The sequence below is a fragment of the Xenopus laevis genome, chromosome 9_10S, assembly GCF_017654675.1.
Source record: "Xenopus laevis strain J_2021 chromosome 9_10S, Xenopus_laevis_v10.1, whole genome shotgun sequence".
Taxonomy (NCBI): domain Eukaryota; kingdom Metazoa; phylum Chordata; class Amphibia; order Anura; family Pipidae; genus Xenopus; species Xenopus laevis.
In genome coordinates this window covers 114,854,728-114,879,516 of record NC_054388.1, presented here as the reverse complement: position 1 = coordinate 114,879,516, position 24,789 = coordinate 114,854,728, and the positions used below count along the sequence as shown (strand labels likewise).

At 45.0% G+C, this 24,789-nt stretch overlaps 7 protein-coding genes, 1 long non-coding RNA gene and 2 pseudogenes across 11 annotated transcripts in view; 5 read left to right on the top strand and 5 right to left on the bottom strand.

The window, feature by feature from the left end:
* LOC108704196 (oocyte zinc finger protein XlCOF7.1-like) overlaps positions 1-5,550 on the bottom strand; it is a 28,483-nt gene extending 22,933 nt beyond the window's left edge. Inside the window, 3 exon segments of the mRNA XM_041578129.1 lie at positions 1,997-4,196; positions 5,286-5,409; positions 5,499-5,550. Of these exon segments, the coding sequence (XP_041434063.1) occupies positions 1,997-4,196; positions 5,286-5,409; positions 5,499-5,531 (2,357 nt within the window). The 5' untranslated portion in view covers positions 5,532-5,550.
* XB5772961.L (Gastrula zinc finger protein XlCGF53.1 L homeolog) overlaps positions 1-24,789 on the top strand; it is a 579,535-nt gene that overhangs the window by 193,288 nt on the left and 361,458 nt on the right. The window lies entirely within an intron of this gene.
* On the bottom strand, positions 5,850-6,645 carry LOC121399135. The gene is made up of 2 exons (XR_005964767.1): positions 6,384-6,645; positions 5,850-5,919 (listed from the first exon to the last, which is right to left on the bottom strand). It is a non-coding gene; the product is annotated as an uncharacterized LOC121399135 (long non-coding RNA).
* On the top strand, positions 6,812-14,720 carry trim7.L (tripartite motif containing 7 L homeolog; the record flags this gene model as incomplete). Its single annotated transcript, NM_001087987.1, is given in 2 exon segments — positions 6,812-6,922; positions 12,581-14,720. Coding segments are annotated over 2 exon segments (1,587 nt in total). The 5' UTR covers positions 6,812-6,881.
* On the top strand, positions 16,021-16,418 carry LOC121399131 (histone H4). Its single transcript, XM_041579071.1, has one exon. It carries the CDS (start codon positions 16,058-16,060, stop codon positions 16,367-16,369), a length of 312 nt encoding a protein of 103 aa, XP_041435005.1. The 5' UTR covers positions 16,021-16,057; the 3' UTR covers positions 16,370-16,418.
* On the bottom strand, positions 17,643-18,092 carry LOC121399126 (annotated as a pseudogene).
* LOC108704303 (histone H2B 1.1-like) lies at positions 18,459-18,932 on the top strand. Its single transcript, XM_018240810.2, has one exon. It carries the CDS (start codon positions 18,499-18,501, stop codon positions 18,877-18,879), a length of 381 nt encoding a protein of 126 aa, XP_018096299.1. The 5' UTR covers positions 18,459-18,498; the 3' UTR covers positions 18,880-18,932.
* LOC108704298 (histone H3) lies at positions 19,580-20,053 on the bottom strand. Its single transcript, XM_018240807.2, has one exon. The coding sequence runs from the start codon at positions 20,026-20,028 to the stop codon at positions 19,618-19,620; it is 411 nt and encodes a 136-aa protein (XP_018096296.1). The 5' UTR covers positions 20,029-20,053; the 3' UTR covers positions 19,580-19,617.
* Positions 19,985-23,506, bottom strand: LOC108704294 (annotated as a pseudogene).
* LOC121399129 (histone H4) lies at positions 23,626-24,031 on the top strand. Its single transcript, XM_041579069.1, has one exon. It carries the CDS (start codon positions 23,669-23,671, stop codon positions 23,978-23,980), a length of 312 nt encoding a protein of 103 aa, XP_041435003.1. The 5' UTR covers positions 23,626-23,668; the 3' UTR covers positions 23,981-24,031.

The following is a 24,789-nucleotide window of genomic DNA, read 5'->3' as shown; positions in this document are numbered from 1 at the left end:
GCCAATGTTAGCCTATGGGGAAGGTCCCTATAGGCTTTCCAAGGTTTTTTTGATCAAAGGAATTTCGTTCGATCGATGGATTATTCCTTCGATCGAAGGAATTGTGCTAAATCCTTCGACATCGATATTCGAAGTCGAAGGATTTCAATTCGGCAGTCGAATATTTAGGTAAAATTGCCCCTTAGAGAAGGGATGGGTTCGTTTGTTTAAAGGTTGATAGGGAGCTCTGAACAAGTTGCCCTTTTTATCGAGGGAGGGGGATATGTTTAGTTGGAAATAACGTTCAAATGAATAGCAAAATAATGGAAAATTAAGTGTCAAGAGAATGCAATTTCAACACCTATTGATTGTGCTACGTTTTAGCAAAAGTATTCTGTGCCTTTAAGGGAAAGTAATTATATACCAAGCTGCATAATATCTTCCTGAAGAATCATCACTCACTGAAGCTTATTCATCATTCCATGAGAATACTCGGCCGTATGCAAGTCCATAGCATAGTTACAAGTCATTAACGGTGCAGATCTTGGCCATCTTTCAGTCCATGTGAAATAGTCAACTCAAAGGTTCCAATGTTGATACCACAGAAAATGGAAGGCAGTTCACCTTGCTGCATTTCCACTCCCAGGTGGTTGAAACTGTTCAAGTAATTCCAGACAATCTGATACATTTGGTTTACAACAAGGGGGCACAAGAAGCAGATCTCTTGAGACAATTATGTAAACGTTAGCCTGAGCTTTTTGAGAACGAGTATAGTACAACTTTGGTAGGTCACACCATACTTTTCCTGGACTAGATAATGACAGTGGACGAGTTTCCCTCACAAATTTATTGTTTGTTCTTTGCACAAGACTATTTATTCTGCCTGAGTGAAGAAGAGACAGAGTTTAGATGGAGTTTATAAGAGGGTACCTGTACAGGTGTGTTCCTCTTGTCCAGGAACGACCAAGCACAGCCTGGTGGCCAAGAGTGAGATAAGACTGGAATGCCTCTACCTTAACTATTACTTAACTACAGCCAATCAAAACCCTGATCAGAAGGTTATGGTGTCTATAGGACTATGTAAATAAGTTATCAACTCCCATCGGAATGCCAAGAACTATAGGAAGGGTGTGCACTAGGGAAGTCATAAGTGTGTGTGCATGGGGGGGGTGTTTAGAAATGTATTAGGGAAACCAGTTAAATGTTTAGGTACCCTTCTTGTTCAATGAAACCCAGAACATTATCTGTTGGTGCACCAGTCTCAGCAATGGTCAGTGTCCATCAGACCCACAGTTTGGACTTTACTAGTCTAAGCTTTGTCCTATGCTGAATTATATAGTGCACACAGTGGTTTCTCTTCTCTGTAAATACTGAAAGACATATTAAAATGTAATCAATGAAAAAGAAAGGTCTGGCTGATTTGCAAAACATTTGAATAAGAAAATGGTTTCTCTTGTGCGGGTTCTGTTGTGATCTTTAAAGGAGAACTAAACTTAACTAAAGAAGTAGGTAGAAATGTTGTACATGATGTTTTGTGCTTCTGTACCAGCCCAAGGCAACCACAGCCCTTTAACAGTAAAGACCTGTGTGTGTCTCCAAAGATGCCCCAGTAGCTCCCCATCTTCTTTTCTGCTGATTCACTTGCTCTGTGCTGCTGTCACTTACTGAGCTTAGGGAGCCACTCACAATATACAGTAAACATAGAATAGAAATGTCACAATATAAGGCTGATTAGTAATTAATACACATAATTACTACATGGCAGCACAGAAACCAGTGCAATTAGAATCAGAATTTATTAATCAGCAAACCTGTAGCATCAGCTTATATTACAGCCAGGGAAGCTCATTTTCTGCTGGATAATTAGTGACGAGCCCTAAGCTTAGCTTCTCAACAGCCAATCAGAGCCCACTGAGCATGTGAGTGTCACAGACACTTTCCAAGATGGTGACCCCCTGTGACAAGTTTGAAGTCCTGGATCATTGCTGCTATTGACAAGCTGAAACTTTAGGAAGAAATAAAATTCTCTCATGTGTGAGTCCTTTGATGAAAAACAAGGTGAGATCGATTTGAAAAGCATTTCAAACATACAGGACAAGAAAAAGGTTTCTCTCTTGTGTGACTCCTTTGATGACGAACAAGGTGAGGTCGGTTTGAAAAACATCTCCCACACTCCGGACAAGAAAAAGGTTTCTCTCCCGTGTGAGTCATTTGATGACGAGTAAGGTGAGATCGGCTTGAAAAGCATTTCCCACACTCAGGACAAGAAAAGGGTTTCTCGCCGGTGTGAATCATTTGATGGCGAGCAAAGTGAGATCGGTTTGAAAAAGATTTTCCACATTCAGAACAGGAAAAACATTTGACCTCCTTGTGGAACCGTTGTTGATGGGCAATAAGTTGTGATGATGAGAAAAAACATTTGCCACACTTAGAACAACAAATCAGATTTCCTCCTGTGTGAGTCCTTTGATGATTAGTAAGGTGGGACTGACGTGTAAAACATTTCCCACATTCAGAACAGGAAAATGGTCTCTCTCCTGTGTGAATCCTTTCATGACAAATAAGGTGAGAATGATTTGTAAAAGATTTCCCACATTCAAAACAGGAAAATGGCTTCTCCCCTGTGTGAGTCCTTTGATGATAAGTAAGGCGAGAATGATTTGTAAAAGATTTCCCACACTCCGAACAGGGAAATGGTTTCTCTCCCGTGTGGATTCTCTGGTGGACAGTAAGGTCTGATGAAGAGGCAAAACATTTCCCACATTGAGAACAAGAAAATGGTTTCTCTCCTGTGTGGGTTTTTTGATGATGAACATCGAAACAAGAAAAGTGTTTTGCCTCCATGTGGGTTCGTTTTCGATGGTCAGTAAGTTTTGATGATGAGGCAAAACATTTCCCACATTCAGAACAACAAAATGGCTTCTCCCCTGTGTGAATTATTTTATGACGAGCAAGGTGAGAATGATTTGTAAAAGATTTCCCACATTCAGAACAGGAAAATGGTTTCTCTCCTGTGTGGGTTCTCTGATGGACAGTCAGTTGTGATGAAGAGGCAAAACATTTCTCACACTCAGAACAAGAAAATGGTTTCTCTCCGGTGTGAGTCCTTTGATGACGAGCAAGGCTAGATTGCTTTGAAAAACATTTCTCACATTCAGAACAGGAAAAAGGTTTCTCTCCTGTGTGAGTTCTCTGATGGATAATAAGTGCATTTGGTCTAGTAAAACATTTGCCACATTCAGAACAAGAAAAAGGTCTCTCCCCTGTGTGTGTTTGTCGTCGATGGACAGTAAGTTGTGATGATGTAGCAAAACATTTGCCACATTTTAAACAAGAATACGTTTTCTCCCCTGTGTGGGTTCTCCGATGCACAGTAAGAGCGGACGGAGAGGCAAAACCTTTTCCACACTCAGAACAAGAAAAGGGTTTCTCCTCCATGTGAGTCTTTTGATGTCGATCAAGGCAAAGCTCATTTGAGAAACATTTCCCACATTCAGAACAAGAATAAGGTTTCTCTCTTTTGTGGGTTATTTGATGTTTATCAAAGTCATTCTCATGACCAAGACGTTGATGGCCCTCATTGCAGTTGTATTTCCTATGTGATGTATTTTTTGTTACGCCAGATTTACCTGGGAACCAATTTGGATTTCCACCATATGTATTACCCTTCAGGTTAAAGAAGCTGCATCCCATGATAGAAGTAGGAGTGTCTGTTACCTGAATCTGTTCTATAAGTGGAGTAATGCTGCAATCTGATTGGTTTCCACCTTCCCATGAAGTCACTTCCTCTTTAATACCATATGATATATTATTCTCCGCCAAACTGTGACTCAGGCTGGATCCCATGATAGGTGTTTCTGCTCCCTGAATCTGTTCTGTAAATGGATTAATGCTGTAATCTGATTGGTTTCCCTCTTCCCATGAAGGAACTTCCTCTTTAATCCCATATGATCTATTATTCTCCGCCAAACGGTCATTCAGGCTGGATCCTACGATAGGCGTTTCTGTTCCCTGAATCTGTTCTGTAAATGGATTAATGCTGCAATCGGATTGGTTTCCCTCTTCCCATGAAGCCACTTCCTCTTTAATCCCATTGGCTGGTGGAGGCTGTTCCACTGGAGAAATTTCAGGGTTTGTCAGATTTCCACCATTATTACAGCATAATGTTGCCTCAGTATGTGCTGTAACATTGCTTTCACCTTTATATTCACAGGCTGCTAAAGAGAAGGATAGAGACAATTATTTATGGCTGAACAGAGATACTGCTAATGAAAACAAAAAAACAATTAACAGCATATACAACAATTGATTTATTGTGGAGAGATAGAAAAATCCAGTTTAGATAGAGGAGATATAACACAATGAGATAATCTGCCCTTGGGGACAATACATCACTGGGGACATGGACTGAAGCATACAGGGAAGTGAGCCTATAGAACAACACAATCTGCTCATGTTGAAGCTCAGGGCTCCCCAACTGAACCAGATTCAAATGTTGAAAAAAGTTGGAGAGCAACATAAGCATGCAAAAAGTTCCAGGGGTGCTAAGTATGGGCTGTAATTTGCTATTGGTCACCCATTCGAATTAGAAGAAAAGAGGATCCGCCTAAATATTGGGAAGGGGTTTTTTTTACAGTAAGAGCTGTGAAGATGTGGAATTGTCTCCCTGAATCAGTGGTACAGGCTGATACATTAGAGAGGTATAAGGAAGGGTCGGATGCTTTATTCACCAGTAGCTCCTTCCAGCAGACAGGAGGGAGCCAATGAGAAAACAAGGGAAAGTTGTGCTCACCACTAGTTTTTAAAACCATTAGGCGGGGGTGCAATGAGGCTGTGACCACAAAATACATATAGACAAATACAAGAGTCCTCTGCACTCAACCCATTATCAATATATTTAAGACAGAAACATTTTGTGCTACTGCTATGGGATGACTTTGACGTAGTTGTTCAGCTTAAATATATTGTAATATATGGACAAACAATCCCTGTTTTGTTTGAAGGGTAAGGCATATTCAGTAGCAGTAGTACAAAACGTCTCTGTCTTAAATATATTGATAATGGATTGAGTACATAGGACCTCTTGTATTTGACTATATATATATATATATATATATATATATATATATATATATATATATATATATATATATATATATATATAATGAATGAGTATATGAGTGTTCAGTGACTAGATTTGTCTGAATTGTCAGTTCCTATAGACCAGTCTAAATATTTAATCTGTTGCAAAACCCCATGCATTAGAGAATATATATTCACAAAATCCCCCTGCTCCCATTACTCACCAACTGGGTGAATCTGCTGAGGCTCCAACTTTATCCCTTCCTCATAAAGGTCCTTGTTTCCTTTTATATAGTCCCACTCGTCCAAGGAAAAATAGATGGAAACCTGATCAGTCCTTATGGCAACCTGTCACACACAATGTTCCAGTCATCCCCCAGCCAGAGAAAGGGATTATCATCCACTGTTACTAAACAATAAGGGGCCGCTGTACCCACCTCTCCAGTCAGCAGCTGGATGATGTTGGACATGAGTTCCAGGATCTTCTTGTCATTCTTGTTATTTTCCTTCTGTATGACGGAGCCAGGGGCATGCAGGGCCCCCCCATCATCTGACTTCTTCCTAGGGATGTAGTGCTAAATATTGAAAGGAAGAGAGAATGGTGTTTGAGCTGCAGAGAGACCCCCTTTGTACAGACAGACAGTCTCTTGTCAGTGTGCCAGTCACAGTGCCCCTCACCTCTCCAGTCAGCAGATAGATCATCTCCAGTGTCAGATTCACCATTCTCTCCTTCTTCCCCCGCTCCTCCTCCTCCTCATTTTTATCCTTCTTCTTCTTCTTCCCCTTCATCCCTGTGTCACTCGCTTCCTCCCACATTCCCATTGGCTCCTCGTGGGAGGGACTGAGCTGGAAGTGACCCTGGAATTAAGCACTTACACATTTCTATACAGGATTATTCCCAGCAATATCCCCCAATAGAATTACAGAGGGGAACGTGTGGGAGGGACTGAGCTGGAATGAATTATTTCTACAAGACGTTAGTATAGAGGATTATTGGCACAATAACACAAGTAGAACACTCCATACTCATTATTACTGTTAGTCTGATCAGTGACACTGCTGCTATAATTATATCCTAATTACACTGTTCCCAGCACACCCTGCCCAGTGCTCTCTAATGTTCTTCAATAGGAACACTGAATAGAGACACAGAATTTGTAGGCTTAGTATGAGGATTCCCCAGTATAGGGAGAGGCCTGTTCTCATACAATCAACTCATTATTCAAAAATATTTTACTGAGAGACATTTTCTCATTCAGGTTCCCAGTGACCGCCCCTATGACAACACTGAATGGTTCAGTCTGTTACAATCTATCACTAACCTCACACACAAATATATCGCAGATAGTCCGGCCAAGCGCTCGCTCCCGTCGCTGTAAAGGATCGGCCAAAGGAACCGTCACGTGACCTTAGACTTAGTTTCCGCAACAGGAAGGAGCTATGGACTTTTCCGGAAGTTCAGAATGTGGGAGAGATGGACTGGAGGCGGATTTATAGTGCGCGCGCAGACTTTTCTATCAGTTTCACTTCCGCAGTGTGCGTTCCATGCCTTTTCAAACCCATTCCCTCTTCGTTCAGTCTTCACCCTGTCTCTCAACCCAATAAAGGCTCAAGTCTGTCAAGTTGTTCAATAATCAAACCCGCCCCTCTGGTATCGGAGCCAATCATTTATTTGGGCGCTTAGTTTTCGCCCGCCTACTGGCTATAAAAACCTTTACTGCGCACTCTTTTTACTTCGTACATCTGATACTGTACTGTGTGTCGTACTGTGTGTCGTACTGTGTGTAACACTGGCTGCTTGTTGTTCTGCGGCTGTTCCTATGAAACAGGAAGGAATTATACAAACTAAACCTTCTTATGGGTAAATACTGATTCTCTCACGTTCTTCTCTGACATTCCTTCTCTTCTACTGTGGCCTCTGTGTTTTCTGCAACAGCCAAGTGATTGTCATTTATGTGCGTCAACTTTTCAGCATTGGAACTGACTGTGGGATAGTAAGTATAGTAGGGAGAGATGTGTCTATAGTAACAGTGGATAATAGTCTCTGGGAAGGGAGTGTGACTGTGGGATAGCAGGTATAGTAGGGAGAGATGTGTCTATAGTAACAGTGGATAATAGTCTCTGGGAAGGGAGTGTGACTGTGGGATAGCAGGTATAGTAGGGAGAGATGTGTCTATAGTAACAGTGGATAATAGTCTCTGGGAAGGGAGTGTGACTGTGGGATAGCAGGTATAGTAGGGAGAGATGTGTCTATAGTAACAGTGGATAATAGTCTCTGGGAAGGGAGTGTGACTGTGGGATAGCAGGTATAGTAGGGAGAGATGTGTCTATAGTAACAGTGGATAATAGTCTCTGGGAAGGGAGTGTGACTGTGGGATAGCAGGTATAGTAGGAGAGATGGTGCCTATAGTAACAGTGGATAATAGTCTCTGGGAAGGGAGTGTGACTGTGGGATAGCAGGTATAGTAGGGAGAGATGTGTCTATAGTAACAGTGGATAATAGTCTCTGGGAAGGGAGTGTGACTGTGGGATAGCAGGTATAGTAGGGAGAGATGTGTCTATAGTAACAGTGGATAATAGTCTCTGGGGAAAGGGAGTGTGACTGTGGGATAGCAGGTATAGTAGGGAGAGATGTGTCTATAGTAACAGTGGATAATAGTCTCTGGGAAGGGAGTGTGACTGTGGGATAGCAGGTATAGTAGGGAGAGATGTGTCTATAGTAACAGTGGATAATAGTCTCTGGGAAGGGAGTGTGACTGTGGGATAGCAGGTATAGTAGGGAGAGATGGTGTCTATAGTAACAGTGGATAATAGTCTCTGGGAAGGGAGTGTGACTGTGGGATAGCAGGTATAGTAGGGAGAGATGGTGCCTATAGTAACAGTGGATAATAGTCTCTGGGAAGGGAGTGTGACTATGGGATAGCAGGTATAGTAGGGAGAGATGTGTCTATAGTAACAGTGGATAATAGTCTCTGGGAAGGGAGTGTGACTGTGGGATAGCAGGTATAGTAGGGAGAGATGTGTCTATAGTAACAGTGGATAATAGTCTCTAGGAAGGGAGTGTGACTGTGGGATAGCAGGTATAGTAGGGAGAGATGTGTCTATAGTAACAGTGGATAATAGTCTCTGGGAAGGGAGTGTGACTGTGGGATAGCAAGTATAGTAGGGAGAGATGTGTCTATAGTAACAGTGGATAATAGTCTCTGGGAAGGGAGTGTGACTGTGGGATAGTAAGTATAGTAGGGAGAGATGTGTCTATAGTAACAGTGGATAATAGTCTCTGGGAAGGGAGTGTGACTGTGGGATAGCAGGTATAGTAGGGAGAGATGGTGTCTATAGTAACAGTGGATAATAGTCTCTGGGAAGGGAGTGTGACTGTGGGATAGCAGGTATAGTAGGGAGAGATGTGTCTATAGTAACAGTGGATAATAGTCTCTGGAAGGGAGTGTGATTGTGGGATAGCAGGTATAGTAGGGAGAGATGTGTCTATAGTAACAGTGGATAATAGTCTCTGGGAAGGGAGTGTGATTGTGGGATAGCAGGTATAGTAGGGAGAGATGTGTCTATAGTAACAGTGGATAATAGTCTCTGGGAAGGGAGTGTGACTGTGGGATAGCAGGTATAGTAGGGAGAGATGGTGTCTATAGTAAAAGTGGATAATAGTCTCTGGGAAGGGAGTGTGATTGTGGGATAGCAGGTATAGTAGGGAGAGATGTGTCTATAATAACAGTGGATAATAGTCTCTGGGAAGGGAGTGTGACTGTAGGATAGCAGGTATAGTAGGGAGAGATGTGCCTATAGTAACAGTGGATAATAGTCTCTGGGAAGGGAGTGTGAATGTGGGATAGCAGGTATAGTAGGGAGAGATGGTGTCTATAGTAACAGTGGATAATAGTCTCTGGGAAGGGAGTGTGACTGTGGGATAGCAGGTATAGTAGGGGAGACATGGTGCCTATAGTAAAACACTTATCCGGTCTCTTATTATCTCCCGCCTTGGATACTGCAACCTACTTCTCTCAGGTGAAGTGCAATGTTATCTAAATGCTGCTAGACTCGTACTTCCCTCTCACCGCTCAAAATCATCTGCTCCCCTATCCACATTCTTTCTTTCGCTCCCCTTCTTCTCTAGAATCAATTTCAAACTACTCAGTTACTACAAAGCCCTTAACAATTAATCCTCTCCCTATGTTTCATCTGTGATCTCCAAATACTCTCCTTCACTGAACCTTCTTCTTGCTGCTGATCTTCCCTCTCTTCTCCTCATCACGTCCGCTCATTCCCATCTACAAGACTTCTCTCAGGCCTCTGCTTCTCTCTTGAACTCTCTCAAACTAACTTTTAGTATGTGATAGAATGTCCAGCTTTATGCAACTGTTCAGTTGGTCTTCATTATTTTTCTATTTGTAAATTATTTGGTTTCTTCTGACTCTTTCCAGTTTCAAAAATGGGGGGGGGGGGGAAGATCATTACTCCACTTTCTATTCAGGCCTCTCCTGTTCATATTCCAGTCTTATTCAAATCAGCTGCAAATGGAAACCAGGGAGCTGCTGAATAAAAAGCAAAATAAGTAAAAAAAGAAAACAAAAAGAAAAAATAATAATAATGAAAAGCAATTGCAGATTTGTCTCCGGTTATTACCGTATATACTCGAGTATAAGCCGAGTTTTTCAGCATCCAAAATGTGCTGAAAAAGTCTACCTCGGGTTATACTTGGATCAGTGGGCAGTAGCTGAGATTGCAGTCACTTTTAATCATTCCTATACCAACAGTTCACTTGGGGAGAGACTGCAATATCCCACAATGCCCTCTGTTGGTTATACGAAAGATTAAGTGATGGCAATATCACACAGCACCCTCTTTTGGTTATACGAAAGATTAACAGTGATGGCAATATCACACAGCACCCTCTGTTGGTTATATGAAAGATTAACAGTGAACTGCAATATCACACAGCGCCCTCTGTTGGTTATATGAAAGATTAACAGTGAACTGCAATATCACACAGCGCCCTCTGTTGGTTATATGAAAGATTAACAGTGATGGCAATATCACACAGTGCCCTCTGTTGTTTATATGAAAGAATAACAGTGACTGCAATATCACACAGCGCCCTCTGTTGGTTATATGAAAGAATAACAGTGATGGCAATATCACACAGCGCCCTCTGTTGGTTATATGAAAGAATAACAGTGACTGCAATATCACACAGCGCCCTCTGTTGGTTATATGAAAGAATAACAGTGACTGCAATATCACACAGCGCCCTCTGTTGGTTATATGAAAGAATAACAGTGATGGCAATATCACACAGTGCCCTCTGTTGGTTATATGAAGGAATAACAGTGACTGCAATATCACACAGCACCATCTGTTGGTTATATGAAAGAATAACAGTGATGGCAATATCACACAGCGCCCTCTGTTGGTTATATGAAAGAATAACAGTGACTGCAATATCACACAGCGCCCTCTGTTGGTTATATGAAAGAATAACAGTGACTGCAATATCACACAGCACCCTCTGTTGGTTATATGAAAGATTAACAGTGACTGCAATATCACACAGCGCCATCTGTTGGTTATATGAAAGAATAACAGTGACTGCAATATCACACAGCGCCCTCTGTTGGTTATATGAAAGAATAGCAGTGACTGCAATATCACACAGCACCCTCTGTTGGTTATATGAAAGATTAACAGTGATGGCAATATCACACAGTGCCCTCTGTTGGTTATATGAAAGATTAACAGTGATGGCAATATCACACAGTGCCCTCTGTTGGTTATATGAAAGAATAACAGTGATGGCAATATCACACAGCACCCTCTGTTGGTTATATGAAAGAATAACAGTGACTGCAATATCACACAGTGCCCTCTGTTGGTTATATGAAAGATTAACAGTGATGGCAATATCACACAGTGCCCTCTGTTGGTTATATGAAAGAATAACAGTGATGGCAATATCACACAGCACCCTCTGTTGGTTATATGAAAGATTAACAGTGATGGCAATATCACACAGTGCCCTCTGTTGGTTATATGAAAGATTAACAGTGAACTGCAATATCACACAGCGCCCTCTGTTGGTTATATGAAAGAATAACAGTGACTGCAATATCACACAGCGCCCTCTGTTGGTTATATGAAAGATTAACAGTGATGGCAATATCACACAGTGCCCTCTGCACATGGTAGTGGGACAGTGGGACAATGCACACAGTAATATGTTTGGCAATTCTCTGTCACCATCAACTTTGCAAAGAAGTCCGGTTGATCGCTGGGGGGGTCGCTTTGGCAGAATGTGCGCTGCTGGGAGACATTGACTCTAGTATAAGCCTAGACACAACTACAGCCCTAAGTTTTCCCAGTTTTCTTGGTAAAATTAGGTACCTCGGCTTATACTCTAGTACAGGGATGCCCTACCTTTTTTACTCGTGAGCCACATTTAAATGTAAAAAGACTTGAAGAGCAACACAAGCATGAAAAAGTCTATGGGGATGCCAAAAAGAGCTGTGCTTGGCTATTTGGTAGCCTCTACATGGACTGGTAGCCTACAGGAGGCTCTGATTGACAGTACATCTGGTTTTTATGCAACCAAAATTGCCTTCTAGCCAGGGTTTCAAAAATAAGCACCTGATTTGAGGTCACTGGGAGCAACATCTAAGGGTTTGGTGAGCAACATGTTGCTCGCGAGCTACTGGTTGGGGATCACTGCTCTAGTATATACAGTACTCCAGTTGTCCCCAACCTTTTTTTACCCGTGAGCCACATTCTAATGTTAAGAGTTGTGGAGCAACACAAGCATGAAAATTCCCTTGAGGTGCCAAATAAGGGTTGTGATTGGTTATTTCATAGACCCTATGTGGACTGGCAGCCAACAGGAGGCTCTGCTTTGCACTATACTTTGTTTTACTGCAATTAAAACTTGCTCTCAGTGATCTCAACCAGGTGCTTATTTTTGAATTCCAGGCTTGAAAGCAACATGTTACTCCTGAGCTACTGGTTGGGGATCACTGCTCTACACCATACTAATAGTTAACTATGTAAAACACTGCCCTTTTTTAGTGCTATATATTGGGGAAGAGATTGGTGATGATGGGAAGAGTGATTTGATGGGAAGAGATTTGGTGATGGGAAGAGATTGGTGGTGAAGTAAAGAGATTGATGATGGGAAGAGATTTGGTGGAAGAGAGTGATTGGGGGAAAGCGATTGATGGGGATGATGGGAAGAGATTTGGTGGTGGAAAGAGATTGATGATGGGAAGAGATTTGGTGGTGACTATGGGGGAAGCGATTTAATGGGAAGAGATTGGTGATGATGTAAAGAGAGTGATGATGGGATGAGATTGGTGGTGGGGATGACGGGAAGAGATTGATGATGAGAAGGGACTGTTCTATCTTTGTGATTTTGTCTGGTGCTATACTATTGACATTGTGCACTCACCGCAGTCCTGCTCCAGTCTGAGTTCTAAATCATTAGATATGTTGAGGTGACATTTTTCTTTTTGCTTCACAGGATGGCGTCTGCTGATCTGAGAGAAGATTTGAGCTGCTCCATCTGCCTGAGCATTTATACTGAGCCTGTAATGTTGCCATGTGGGCACAACTTCTGCCAGGGCTGCATTGTGAAGGTGCTGGAGACCCAGGAGGGATCTGGGGGTTACACCTGCCCTGAATGCAGAGAGGAGTATGAGGAGCGCCCCGCCCTGCACAGGAACTGGACTCTGGGGAACATAGCAGAGAAATGTAGTCTTGCTCAGCCGCAACCGGGGAAGACTGAGATCCTCTGCACTTACTGTGACTCTCCTGTACCTGCTGTTAAATCCTGTCTACAGTGTGAGACCTCCCTGTGTAATGGGCACTTACAGAAGCACAACAAGTCTGTCCAACACACCTTAACTGAGCCCACCTGTTCCTTCATGGACCAAAAATGCTCCATCCACAGTGAAATCTTCAGGTATCACTGCTGTGAGGACTCTGTCTGTATCTGTGTGTCCTGCTGTCTGGCCGGAGAGCACAGGGGCCACAGGGTGGAGCTGCTGAGTGAGGCCTCTGAGAAGAAGAAAGAGAAACTTGGGAAAGTTTTGGAGAAACTGACCCTGGAGCGAGAGGAGGCTGAGAGAGAAGTCCAGGGGCTGCAGGAGGACCTCAAAGAAAAAGCAGCAGGTGAGACTGAGAGAGTCACTGTCCTGTTTAGAGACATCAGGAAATGGGTGGATTCCCTTGAGAAGCAAATGCTGGATGTGCTCTCCAGGCAGAAAGAGAAACTTTCCCGTGATCTCTGCGACGTAATCCAGAATCTGGAAATAAAGCAGGACGAGCTGTCCGGCAAGATCCGTCACATTGAGGAGCTGTGCAACATGGCAGATCCACTCGTTGTCCTACAGGAACGGGAATCCCACGGAGCTGCATTCTGTGGGGCGGAGGCGGCGGATGATACAAAGGTCCCTTCTGTAAGGGATCTGGACAAGGGACTGATCTCAGATACATTAGTAACAGGCTTAGCTGAGATTATGCGGGAGGTAAGGGCAAGAGTTTATGGGCAGGAGGCTAAAAATGTCTTACTGGATATCAGCACAGCCGGTCAATTTGTCTCTGTATCTCAGAACAAGAAAACTGCGTCGGAATCAGACATTGCCCTTTACCCAGACTCCCCGGATAGGTTTAAGGAATATAACCAAGTTTTATGTAACCGAAGTTTCAAATCAGGGCAACATTACTGGGAGGTGGAGGGCAGTACATTGGGGGATTGGGATATAGGGGTGGCCTATCCCAGTATAAAGAGAGATGGAGAAGAGTCGGGTATTGGCAATAATATGCATTCCTGGAGTTTGTGCAAATCTGCTGATAAATTTTATATATCGCATAACTTTAGTGAAATTCCTGTATCCCCCTCCTGCCACAAATATAGAATCTCGCTGGACTATGAGGCCGGACTTTTGTCCTTCTATGAGCTGAGTAAACCAGTGAGACACTTGTACACCTTCACTGCCTCCTTCACTGAACCCCTGCACCCAGTTTTCTATGTGGGTGACCAAGGCTGGGTGAGAATTTGCAAATAATCCCACGATTTTCTGTACATTTCCAGCTCCTCCTCTAATGCATATTATGCCTGGACGTGTACAGGTTGGTGCAGACACGCGTGTGCTGAGGAACATGGGAACAGCAATACTGAGGGGCTTCTGTTGTTACAGGGAAACCTCTTGTCCAACCAGAATGTTCATTTAGTTTCATTTTATATGTAGTGTGTCACAAATATGTATGTGTGTGTGTGTGGGAGTTGCAGGAATATGTTCCCAGAATCTGTATCCCTGCTGCTGTTCAACTACAATGCCCACCATCTCTATTAGTAGTAGGGCGATACAGAGAAAATATTTCTTGTGTTAAAGCGTTTATCTGTTAATTCTGCAACAAACGTCTTATTTTATATGAGCGAGAACTAAAGATCTAGTTCTGTAAAGGAGCCATCAATGACACTGGCCTCCTATTTATGCCTATACATGAGCGTGAGCTGCCCAACTGCTTGCGTGAGACTTATTGTGTACAGCATGGGGACCACTAGATGGTGCATTAAAGGAAAACTATACCCCCCCCCCCCAAAAAAATGTAGGTCTTTATAAAAATATGTTGCATAAAACCGCTCATATGTTAAACCCTGCTTCATTTAAATAAACCATTTTCATACTTTAATAGTGTGTGTCACTGAGTAATCCTAAATAGAAAACTGACATTTAAAAAAAAAAAAAACACGGGCCGCCCCCTGGGATCGTATGATTCACGGTGCAGACAAACAATCCAAACAGGTTGGGTTACCTGAGCCAATCAGTGGACAGAATTCTGTCTTTTGTATGTCTAAGCACAGATTCCTTTGTGAGATACTCAGGGGCAGTAACGAACAGTCCACATGGGCCACTGTATAAACTGAGAGACTGCAGAAAGCGCTATCAGTACCTACTATATGTTGTCAATCAACTCACATTCTTGATTGATCTGTAAGGAGAATAGAGACTTGCCTAAACCTATATAAGTTAACAGATATATAAGGGCCTATGTGGGTAAAAATATACATTTAGACAGATTCCACAACCGAGCATAAATCCAAAGACAGCAGCATCACTGTAAAACTACAACGCCCAGAAAGGGCTATAGTAAGTACATTTACAAGAAGCACGTCTTTAGAAGTACGTTGCCTTGAGCGTCCTTTTCCTCTTTCCACAGCTCGACTGCTGCCATTCTAATAGTGGATACCACTGTGCCCTCTGCTCGGGACACTAGAACATTGTAGCGAGAGGGAATTCAAATACTCAGCCAATAGGGAAGAGAGAGGGCGTGGCTACGAACTGGTACCTGAGAGTCTTGCTGGTGCGGACACTGGAGAGTTAATAAAAGGCTTCTGTATAAATCAGGGACAATCTAAATGTCACCCTAATTAACCCGTGTTTCCAGGAGAACATGTAAATACTCCGCCCCAAATCTTCACCGAACTGAGCGGGTCTCGGAGAGGCACGAGAATAAAGAAGAGGAATTGTATCGCAGCAGCGCCGCCGTGTGGCAGAAGCAAGAAGCTGTCAGCGCGTCCCTTCCGCTCTGTGCGGCCATGGCAGCTCCTAAAGTCGCTAGCAGCACATTTTGCCATTATTCCCCTCCGTGTATTTACATTTCTACATCTCATAACATGAAGGCTCTCGCATTGGCGGGAAATATACGCGCACAATGACGTCGCCAATAGGAATTAACTATATAGGTTTCTGTGGCCAATCAAATGACCAAAAGAACTGCTAAAAGCCCGGCCCACCGTTCCCTCTCCGCTACTCTGTTTTATATAAGAAATAAGTCCTGGCGGTTCAGCCAATCAGGAAGACATTGCGTGGATCACACGCCTCTGATAGACTCCGCCCATAATCTTTGAGTTCTCTCTCAGGTCCTCTCCAGCTGCATATAAAGAAGTAGAAGACGACGAGTAGACACATTGTGATTCAAGCACTAACAGGGAATGTCTGGACGCGGCAAAGGAGGAAAGGGACTCGGGAAAGGAGGCGCCAAGCGGCATAGAAAGGTGCTCCGGGACAACATCCAGGGCATCACCAAGCCCGCCATCCGCCGCCTGGCACGGAGAGGGGGAGTCAAGCGCATCTCTGGTCTCATCTATGAGGAGACTCGTGGGGTCCTCAAGGTTTTTCTGGAGAATGTCATCCGGGACGCCGTCACCTACACCGAGCACGCCAAGAGGAAGACCGTTACCGCCATGGATGTGGTGTACGCTCTCAAGCGCCAGGGCCGCACTCTCTACGGCTTCGGCGGATAAATCTTTCTTCCCACTAATCTTATACCCAAAGGCTCTTTTCAGAGCCGCCCACACACTCACTCAGAGCTGTTACTGCTTTATCTGCATCGTAGCCATTCTCTCCAGTTTAATATGTATGTACACTGATATATTTACGGTAGACTGAAGCAGGTGCAGGGGATAAGGAACGTTACTGCACTTCCTTTGTGCGTCAACGGATCTATTTCTGTAAAAATCCTAATACTCCCTTTCTCTCCCACTTCCTTCTCCCTGTATTACCAGGCTGTGTTCTCGGCTCACTGCGCTGTAGGACAGGAACCAATCAGCAGCTAGCAGGACCTGACAGGGAACTGAAGCCTGTCTGTGATTGGCTGTTGACTGCAGGGCTGTGATTGGCTGTCCCCCTCCTACTGGGTTTCTGGCCGGGACCTTTAGGACACGCCCACCCCTTCCTCATTTGACACGCAGACCGGGAGCAGACAGCCCCTCTATCGGAGCTCCCGAGAGGTGTTATTTTGAAAGAGAATATTCATGTTTAGCACCGTGTAAAAGCCACACCATGTATCACTCACAATTGCCTACAACATTAGGCTATTTTTCGTGGATCCTAGAAGTCTCCGCCAAGCACCATTCTTCTATATCTAAATGAGTACATAAGGCACCGCTACGTTTTTATTTCATACACAAAATGTCTCCTCTAAAGGGGCCTCTCCCTACGCACAATATCAGCAGCGGCTCAGTCCCGTGACACAAGCCTTTTCCTGCGCTAAATTTAAAAGGAGTCGTTCGCGAGCTTTTGGAGGTCCCGCACCGTTACAACAGCCAACGAAACATTCTGTTCTGTGTCTGGCCCATTCTGCTGCCCTCCCGCCATGTAATACGAAATATTGCCCATCAATAGCACATTAAGTGGCGCCTCCTTGATGCCCGGCTCACTTGCTATAGTTATTTTACGCCGTTATAACTGCCTGCCCTAATTTCAGCCTGTTCTCCTTTGTCATTGGTTCACTATGGACATACGTCACTTGAACTAGTCCAATCAGTTTCAGTCCTGGAAATACTTGTCATCATGGCTGATTTAATCTAGGTACAGTTCGTTGGTCGCAAAAAACGGAAAAAAAAAAACGAACTGCGGGGGTTCGTTTTTCAAGTGAATGACACCGGCTTGGTGACCCTGCAGCCACACAGGGGCGGATCTATGAGCCGTATTGGAACCACGGCGGCACAATCGGCTTGATATCCCTGGGAGAAGAAATAAGGGGCGTGTGGCACAGTTCTCTTTAGCCGGTGTGGGGCGGCTCTGAAAAGAGCCTTTGTGTTGTTCCCTGATGGGGACGCTGGGAGCGGGCACTTCACTTGCTCTTGGCCGGCTTGGAGCTCTCGGTTTTCTTGGGCAGCAGCACGGACTGGATGTTGGGCAGGACCCCGCCCTGAGCGATAGTGACTCCTCCGAGCAGTTTGTTGAGCTCCTCATCGTTGCGCACAGCGAGCTGCAGGTGCCTGGGGATGATGCGGGTCTTCTTGTTATCCCGGGCAGCGTTGCCGGCCAACTCCAGGATCTCAGCGGTCAGGTATTCGAGCACTGCGGCCAGATAGACCGGAGCTCCGGCTCCCACCCGCTCGGCATAATTGCCCTTCCTCAAGAGCCTGTGAACACGGCCGACTGGAAACTGCAGCCCGGCCCGAGATGAGCGAGTCTTTGCCTTAGCCGAGTCTTGCCTCCTTGTTTACCTCTTCCAGACATGGCCTAATATAATTCAACAGAGGAAAGTTTGCAGAAAGTGACTTCCGTATCCACAGCTACTGTTATTTGTAGGCAGCAACAGGACACACCTCTCTTCTATAATTGGGTAATTCTAATGCAAGCCAATCACAGCGTAGTCTTACGAAAACCAATCATCAGCACGTTGCCCAAATCATTTCTTCATTTGTAATAGTAATTTGCTTAGTCAATCACACGGAGCATTCATGAAACCCAATCGATTGGACTGACAGAATCTTAGGGCTAGCATTTTATACCATGTGACAGAACCAGCCAGTAATATTATAAGATAGCGGACTGCCTTATTTGCATGGGAGGGGTATAAAAGCAAGAGTCCGGAGGGAGGAGAAAATACTTTACTAGTGTGCGAGAGAGAAGCAGTACAATTATGCCTGAACCAGCTAAGTCCGCTCCAGCCCCGAAGAAAGGCTCCAAGAAAGCGGTGACCAAGACTCAGAAGAAAGATGGGAAGAAGCGCAGGAAGACAAGGAAGGAGAGTTACGCCATTTACGTGTACAAGGTGCTGAAGCAGGTGCACCCCGATACCGGCATCTCGTCCAAGGCCATGAGCATCATGAACTCCTTTGTCAACGATGTGTTTGAGCGCATCGCAGGGGAAGCCTCCCGCCTGGCTCATTACAACAAGCGCTCCACCATCACCTCCCGGGAGATCCAGACCGCGGTCCGCCTGCTACTGCCTGGGGAGCTGGCCAAGCACGCCGTGTCCGAGGGCACCAAGGCTGTCACCAAGTACACCAGCGCCAAGTAACTGCTGCTACTGCCCGACTCCAACCCCAACACAAAGGCTCTTCTAAGAGCCACCCACATTCTCCCCCAAAGATCTGTAACTTGTTGTTGCCATTTTATTCGCTTATTTCTGTTATTTCCTCTCCAGTGTTAATCCTGCAGCCATTACCCGCCCTCACATCTGACTCATTTTCTCGAAGTAAGTTCAGCTACAGACGCCAATAGACAACAGTTCTGCGCTGTGGCAAATCTCGTATAACGAACTTTAACCCTCAGGCAAATCCACGACCGTTCGGCCATAAGAATCGCTTGAGCAGAGAGACTCTGGGCTCAGTCAGTCACCGTTGTGTCGGGGCTCGTGGGGATTGTCCCAGGGACAGTGAGGAACGACACATGTAAACCTGCTTTCTGGCAAAGGAAGTTATTTCTAATCCATTCCCATTATATTATACCAGGGGCTCAGACCGGTGAACAGTAACATTTCCATATTTGTAATTAAGTGAAAAGACTGAGCAGCAAAAATAAACTGGAGGATTTAGGATAAAATCTATAGAACGCTTGGTTTTGCGCCGTGGGGAGTTTCCCTTCAGCAGGAAAGTAAAATGGGAAGTAAGACAGAATGTGGCGAGACACCAGTAAAAGTTGTATTGAAAAAAATAAATTAAACTACGTGACAAAGCGCCACGTGGAGAAGATATTCAGCTTCTTTGAGTGGGGATTTGGTGGCTCTGAAAAGAGCCTTTGTGTTGTGCTGCTGGGACTAAGCCCTCTCGCCCCGGATCCTGCGGGCCAGCTGGATGTCCTTGGGCATGATGGTGACCCTCTTGGCGTGGATGGCGCACAGGTTGGTGTCCTCAAACAAACCGACCAGATAAGCCTCGCTGGCCTCCTGCAGAGCCATGACGGCCGAGCTCTGGAAGCGCAGGTCGGTCTTGAAGTCCTGAGCGATCTCACGGACCAGGCGCTGGAAAGGCAGTTTGCGGATGAGCAGCTCGGTGGATTTCTGGTAGCGGCGGATCTCGCGGAGAGCGACTGTGCCGGGCCGGTAACGGTGAGGTTTCTTGACTCCGCCTGTGGCCGGAGCGCTCTTCCTGGCTGCCTTGGTGGCCAGCTGCTTGCGGGGAGCCTTCCCTCCGGTGGATTTACGGGCGGTCTGCTTGGTACGAGCCATTCTGAAGCACAACCACTGCTAAAAACAGAGCAAGTATTGAAGGAAAAGTTGACAACTCAGATTTTTATAGGCGCAAGATGAAACTGATTGGCTAATTATAAACACGCCTCTACCTTCCCAGCGAATAAACGTCCCCTCAAGATTATGGCGTTACGCGTGTAATTGGTTAATTTAAATAGACCCCTCCTCTACACGTCATTCCCTATAGACTCACTGATAACGGAATTTCAGGTTGCCGGCAAAATATCGCAGAGTCAAATAGCGAATTCAATACTTTGCTGGGTAGCGCTTCTGTGCGATTTATTGGTGGTTGTGGATTTATTGGTGGTTGTGTTTCGGTACCGGCCGCAGACTGTAGTCATTTGCTTTTTGCCCTCAGTTCTGGGCTCAATAATCCGTTTCTCTTCCCTGAATGTGAAATGATTCCGCTCAGCCACGGACACAAGTGAAATGCCGTTTGTGCTTCTCTGTAAAGATGCGGCCGAGACCCAGGGAAGTTCCCGAGTGCAAATGCTGCAGTTGCGGATATTCCATTCCCGGGGCAAGGGCTTCATTTAACCCGTGCAATGCCAGTTTCCATTACGGCCGAGCCAGAAACCCCGCAGGGCCGCGCGTAGGATTGTTAGTCCTGCAGTCTGGATGGAAGTGAAATGATCGGGATCAATAGAACGTGAGAAGGTGATTGGGCGACATCTAGCGGTGCTTTTCTAATGATGATTTGACGAATTCTCACGGAGCCCTCGGTAAAGCTAAAGGAGCGCAAATACCAAATCTCACACGATCTTTAGGGAATAAACCCGGGACAGGATTTTGTAGTGTTTGTTACAAGAGCGGGAAATGATTTCTATTGTAAGTGAACGTTCTGTGTAGAGACAATGCCAGGATTTCTACTGATCCCACATCCAGTCACACAGGTATCGGCTCTTTAGCTGGAGGAGGTGCTGCTTCTGAAACGAGCCTTAGGTGCAATGTGCGGGCCCCGGGGCCACATCACTTCTTAGGAGCGGCCTTCTTTGCTTTGGCCGCTGCCTTGGGTTTGGCCGCCGTGGGTTTAGTAGCTTTAGGCTTGCTGGGCTTCGTAGCCGGGGGCTCTTGGTCGCCTTCTTGGCTTTAGTAGCTTTGGGCTTTTTGGCGCTGGTCGTCGCCGCTTTCTTCACCTTCTTGGGGCTCTTTGCCCAGACCTTCCTGGGATTTTTAGGGGATTTGTGCGCCTTCTTTGCCGCTGCCGGTTTGTTGGCTTTGGGCTTGTTCTTCCCCTCCAGCTGCTTCTTGTTGAGCTTGAAGGATCCGGAGGCTCTGCTCCCTTTGACTCGGGTGAGAGTCCCCTTAGTGACCAAGGCCTTGAGAGGCAGCTTGAGGCGGCTGTTGTTCTTGTCCACATCGAGGCCTCCGGCAGCCAGAGCCTTCTTGAGAGCGGCCAGGGACACCCCGCTGCGCTCCTTACAGGCGGACACGGCTTTCACTAGGAGGTCGGACGCGCTGGGACCGGAGGGTTTCTTGGCTTTAGCCGCTGCCTTCTTGGGCTGCTGCTTCTTCTTGGCTTTAGCGGCGGTTCAGCCGGAGGAGGAACAGGAGCGGACCCGGCCATTCTGTATCAGAACTCTCTCAAATAAACAAACGCGTTGAAATAAAGGTTTATTTTTACACGTCTTACTTATATACACTTTTCACTTCACTGATTGGCCAGTTTCCCTGCGAGAATTAATTTGTTATTGGCTGATTCTTATTTCCCCGCCCCTTCACTCTGTCCCTAGTCTCTAACCTGTAGCTCGGAGGTGCCTGTGTTTCCTGAGGCTGAATATTGGGATCATATTTCTATTGGCTCTGAGTAGAAATGGGCCCCAGTTTGTATGGGATCGGGGGTCCCCAGTAAGTGGGCGTGTCTGTGCCGCTGATTCTCATTCTATTGGCTGCTGCATATATTGCCCAGAGCAGCTCCTGGGAAGTCACTCCCGCTCCCCGGAAACGCTCCGCTTAATTTCTCTTCCTGACGTTTGTGCCAATTGTTGGGGATCAATAGAAATCCTTCCCCTCCCGCTGTTCCCCCAGAGAAATAAGGGAGCCCCTGGTATAATATGGGCAAGTGAGAGGGGGGGAGGGAGTGTGGGGGTCGCAGTCCCAGGCAAGTAACACAGTACAGGGGAGACTTTGCTGGGGGAGTTTGGCTGCAGCACTCAGGGAGGGGTCAGTGAGTGGATTGGGTTCAGTTATTGGTTCCATTCTAGAGACTGATCATCACGTGTTGTTCCCCCATCATGGGCACAGGGAGAAGGGGCAGGGAATTAGGATGTGGCTGGTCAGAAGGGACACAAAGCCCAATAAACCCAGTCTCATTACAACTTACACAAACCCTCATTCTTTATTCAGAGACTCTTTCATGTTTGAGAAAGTCCATTATGAATGTTAAACATTTGTCTTCTGTTCTAGGAAGAGAACAGGAATCTACTGTTTCCCATGAAATAGACCTGATAGAGCAGGAGGGCTGCTGGCATCCAACACTGGGCCAGTCCAACACTGTGTCTCTGCTTAGGGGAGACACTATAATATGTACTAATAGGAGACACTATAATATGTACTAATAGGAGACACTATGATATGTACTAATAGGAGACACTATAATATGTACTAATAGGAGACACTATGATATGTACTAATAGGAGACACTATAATATGTACTAATAGGAGACACTGTAATATGTACTAATAGGAGACACTGTAATATGTACTAATAGGAGACACTGTAATATGTACTAATAGGAGACACTGTAATATGTACTAATAGGAGACACTGTAATATGTACTAATAGGAGACACTATAATATGTACTAATAGGAGACACTATAATATGTACTAATAGGAGACACTATAATATGTACTAATAGGAGACACTATGATATGTACTAATAGGAGACACTATGATATGTACTAATAGGAGACACTGTAATATGTACTAATAGGAGACACTGTGATATGTACTAATAGGAGACACTGTAATATGTACTAATAGGAGACACTATAATATGTACTAATAGGAGACACTGTAATATGTACTAATAGGAGACACTGTAATATGTACTAATAGGAGACACTGTAATATGTACTAATAGGAGACACTGTAATATGTACTGATAGGAGACACTATAATATGTACTAATAGGAGACACTATAATATGTACTAATAGGAGACACTATAATATGTACTAATAGGAGACACTGTAATATGTACTAATATCCCCATCAGACTTGTACATGTGTCTCCTGTGTCAGTGGCTCATCCCAGGCCTGGCTGCTACTGAAGAGTGCTGGGGCACAAAGAATAGATCGTGTGTATTTACATTTCTACATAACATGAAGGCTCTCGCATTGTCGGGAAATGTAAGCGCACAATGAAGTCGTCAATAGAATTAACTCTATAGGTTTCAAATGACAAAAAGAACTGCTAAAAGCCCAGCCCACTCTTGTTTTTTATATAAGAAAGAAGTCCTGTTGGTTTAGCCAATCAGGAAGACATTGCGTGGATCACACGCCTCTGATAGACTCCGCCCATAATCTTTGAGTTCTCTCTCAGGTCCTCTCCAGCTGCATATAAAGAAGTAGAAGACGACGAGTAGATACATTGTGATTAAAGCACTGACAGGAAATGTCTGGACGTGGCAAAGGAGGAAAGGGACTCGGGAAAGGAGGCGCCAAGCGGCATAGAAAGGTGCTCCGGGACAACATCCAGGGCATCACCAAGCCCGCCATCCGCCGCCTGGCACGGAGAGGGGGAGTCAAGCGCATCTCTGGTCTCATCTATGAGGAGACTCGTGGGGTCCTCAAGGTTTTTCTGGAGAATGTCATCCGGGACGCCGTCACCTACACCGAGCACGCCAAGAGGAAGACCGTTACCGCCATGGATGTGGTGTACGCTCTCAAGCGCCAGGGCCGCACTCTCTACGGCTTCGGCGGATAAATCTCTTTCTTCCCACTAATCTTATACCCAAAGGCTCTTTTCAGAGCCGCCCACCCACTCACTCAGAGCTGTTACTGCTTTATCTGCATCGTAGCCATTCTCTCCAGTTTAATATGTATGTACACTGATATATTTACGGTAGACTGAAGCAGGGGATAAGGAACGTTACTGACACTTCCTTTGTGCGTCAACGGATCTATTTCTGTAAAAACCCTAATACTCCCTTTCTCTCCCACTTCCTTCTCCCTGAATTCCCAGGCTGTGCATTCAGCTCACTGCGCTGTAGGACAGGAACCAATCAGCAGCTAGCAGGACCTGATGCCTGACAGTGCTTGTGTTTGACTGCTGGGCTGTGATTGGCTGTTCCCCTCCTACTGTGCCGGACAGTGATTTCCCTGGGTAGATACTACAAGTGGCCACAAGGGGGGCAACATTGAGCTTCCATTCCAATTGGTGATTTGCAGCTAAAAGAACTGCACATAATAGGAATCCACAGCGCAACTCTTATATGTAAATACACTGGACCCGAGAGGAACCTTGGATGGGCCCAAATTTAAAAGACATTTTGTGTAAAAAAAATAATAATAATAATAATAATTTAATAAATAAATATAAGACTGTAGCAGTCCGTTTTATACTCATTTAGATACAGAAGAATGGTGTTAAAAAAAACAACAAAAAAAACAAATTAGTGTTTCAGACTGATTTCTTGAATATTTCTGCAGAAACCCCAAAAATCCCTCCCTTCCACTTGCTGCTCCTTGAAATCCCAGGCGGTGTTCTCAGCTCACTGCGCTGTAGGACAGGAA

Coding starts and splice junctions, on each gene's coding strand:
- LOC121399131 (XM_041579071.1), top strand. CDS start 16,058: ATGTCTGGACGCGGCAAAGGAGGAAAGGGACTCGGGAAAGGAGGCGCC.
- LOC108704303 (XM_018240810.2), top strand. CDS start 18,499: ATGCCTGAACCAGCTAAGTCCGCTCCAGCCCCGAAGAAAGGCTCCAAG.
- LOC108704298 (XM_018240807.2), bottom strand. CDS start 20,028: ATGGCTCGTACCAAGCAGACCGCCCGTAAATCCACCGGAGGGAAGGCT.
- LOC121399129 (XM_041579069.1), top strand. CDS start 23,669: ATGTCTGGACGTGGCAAAGGAGGAAAGGGACTCGGGAAAGGAGGCGCC.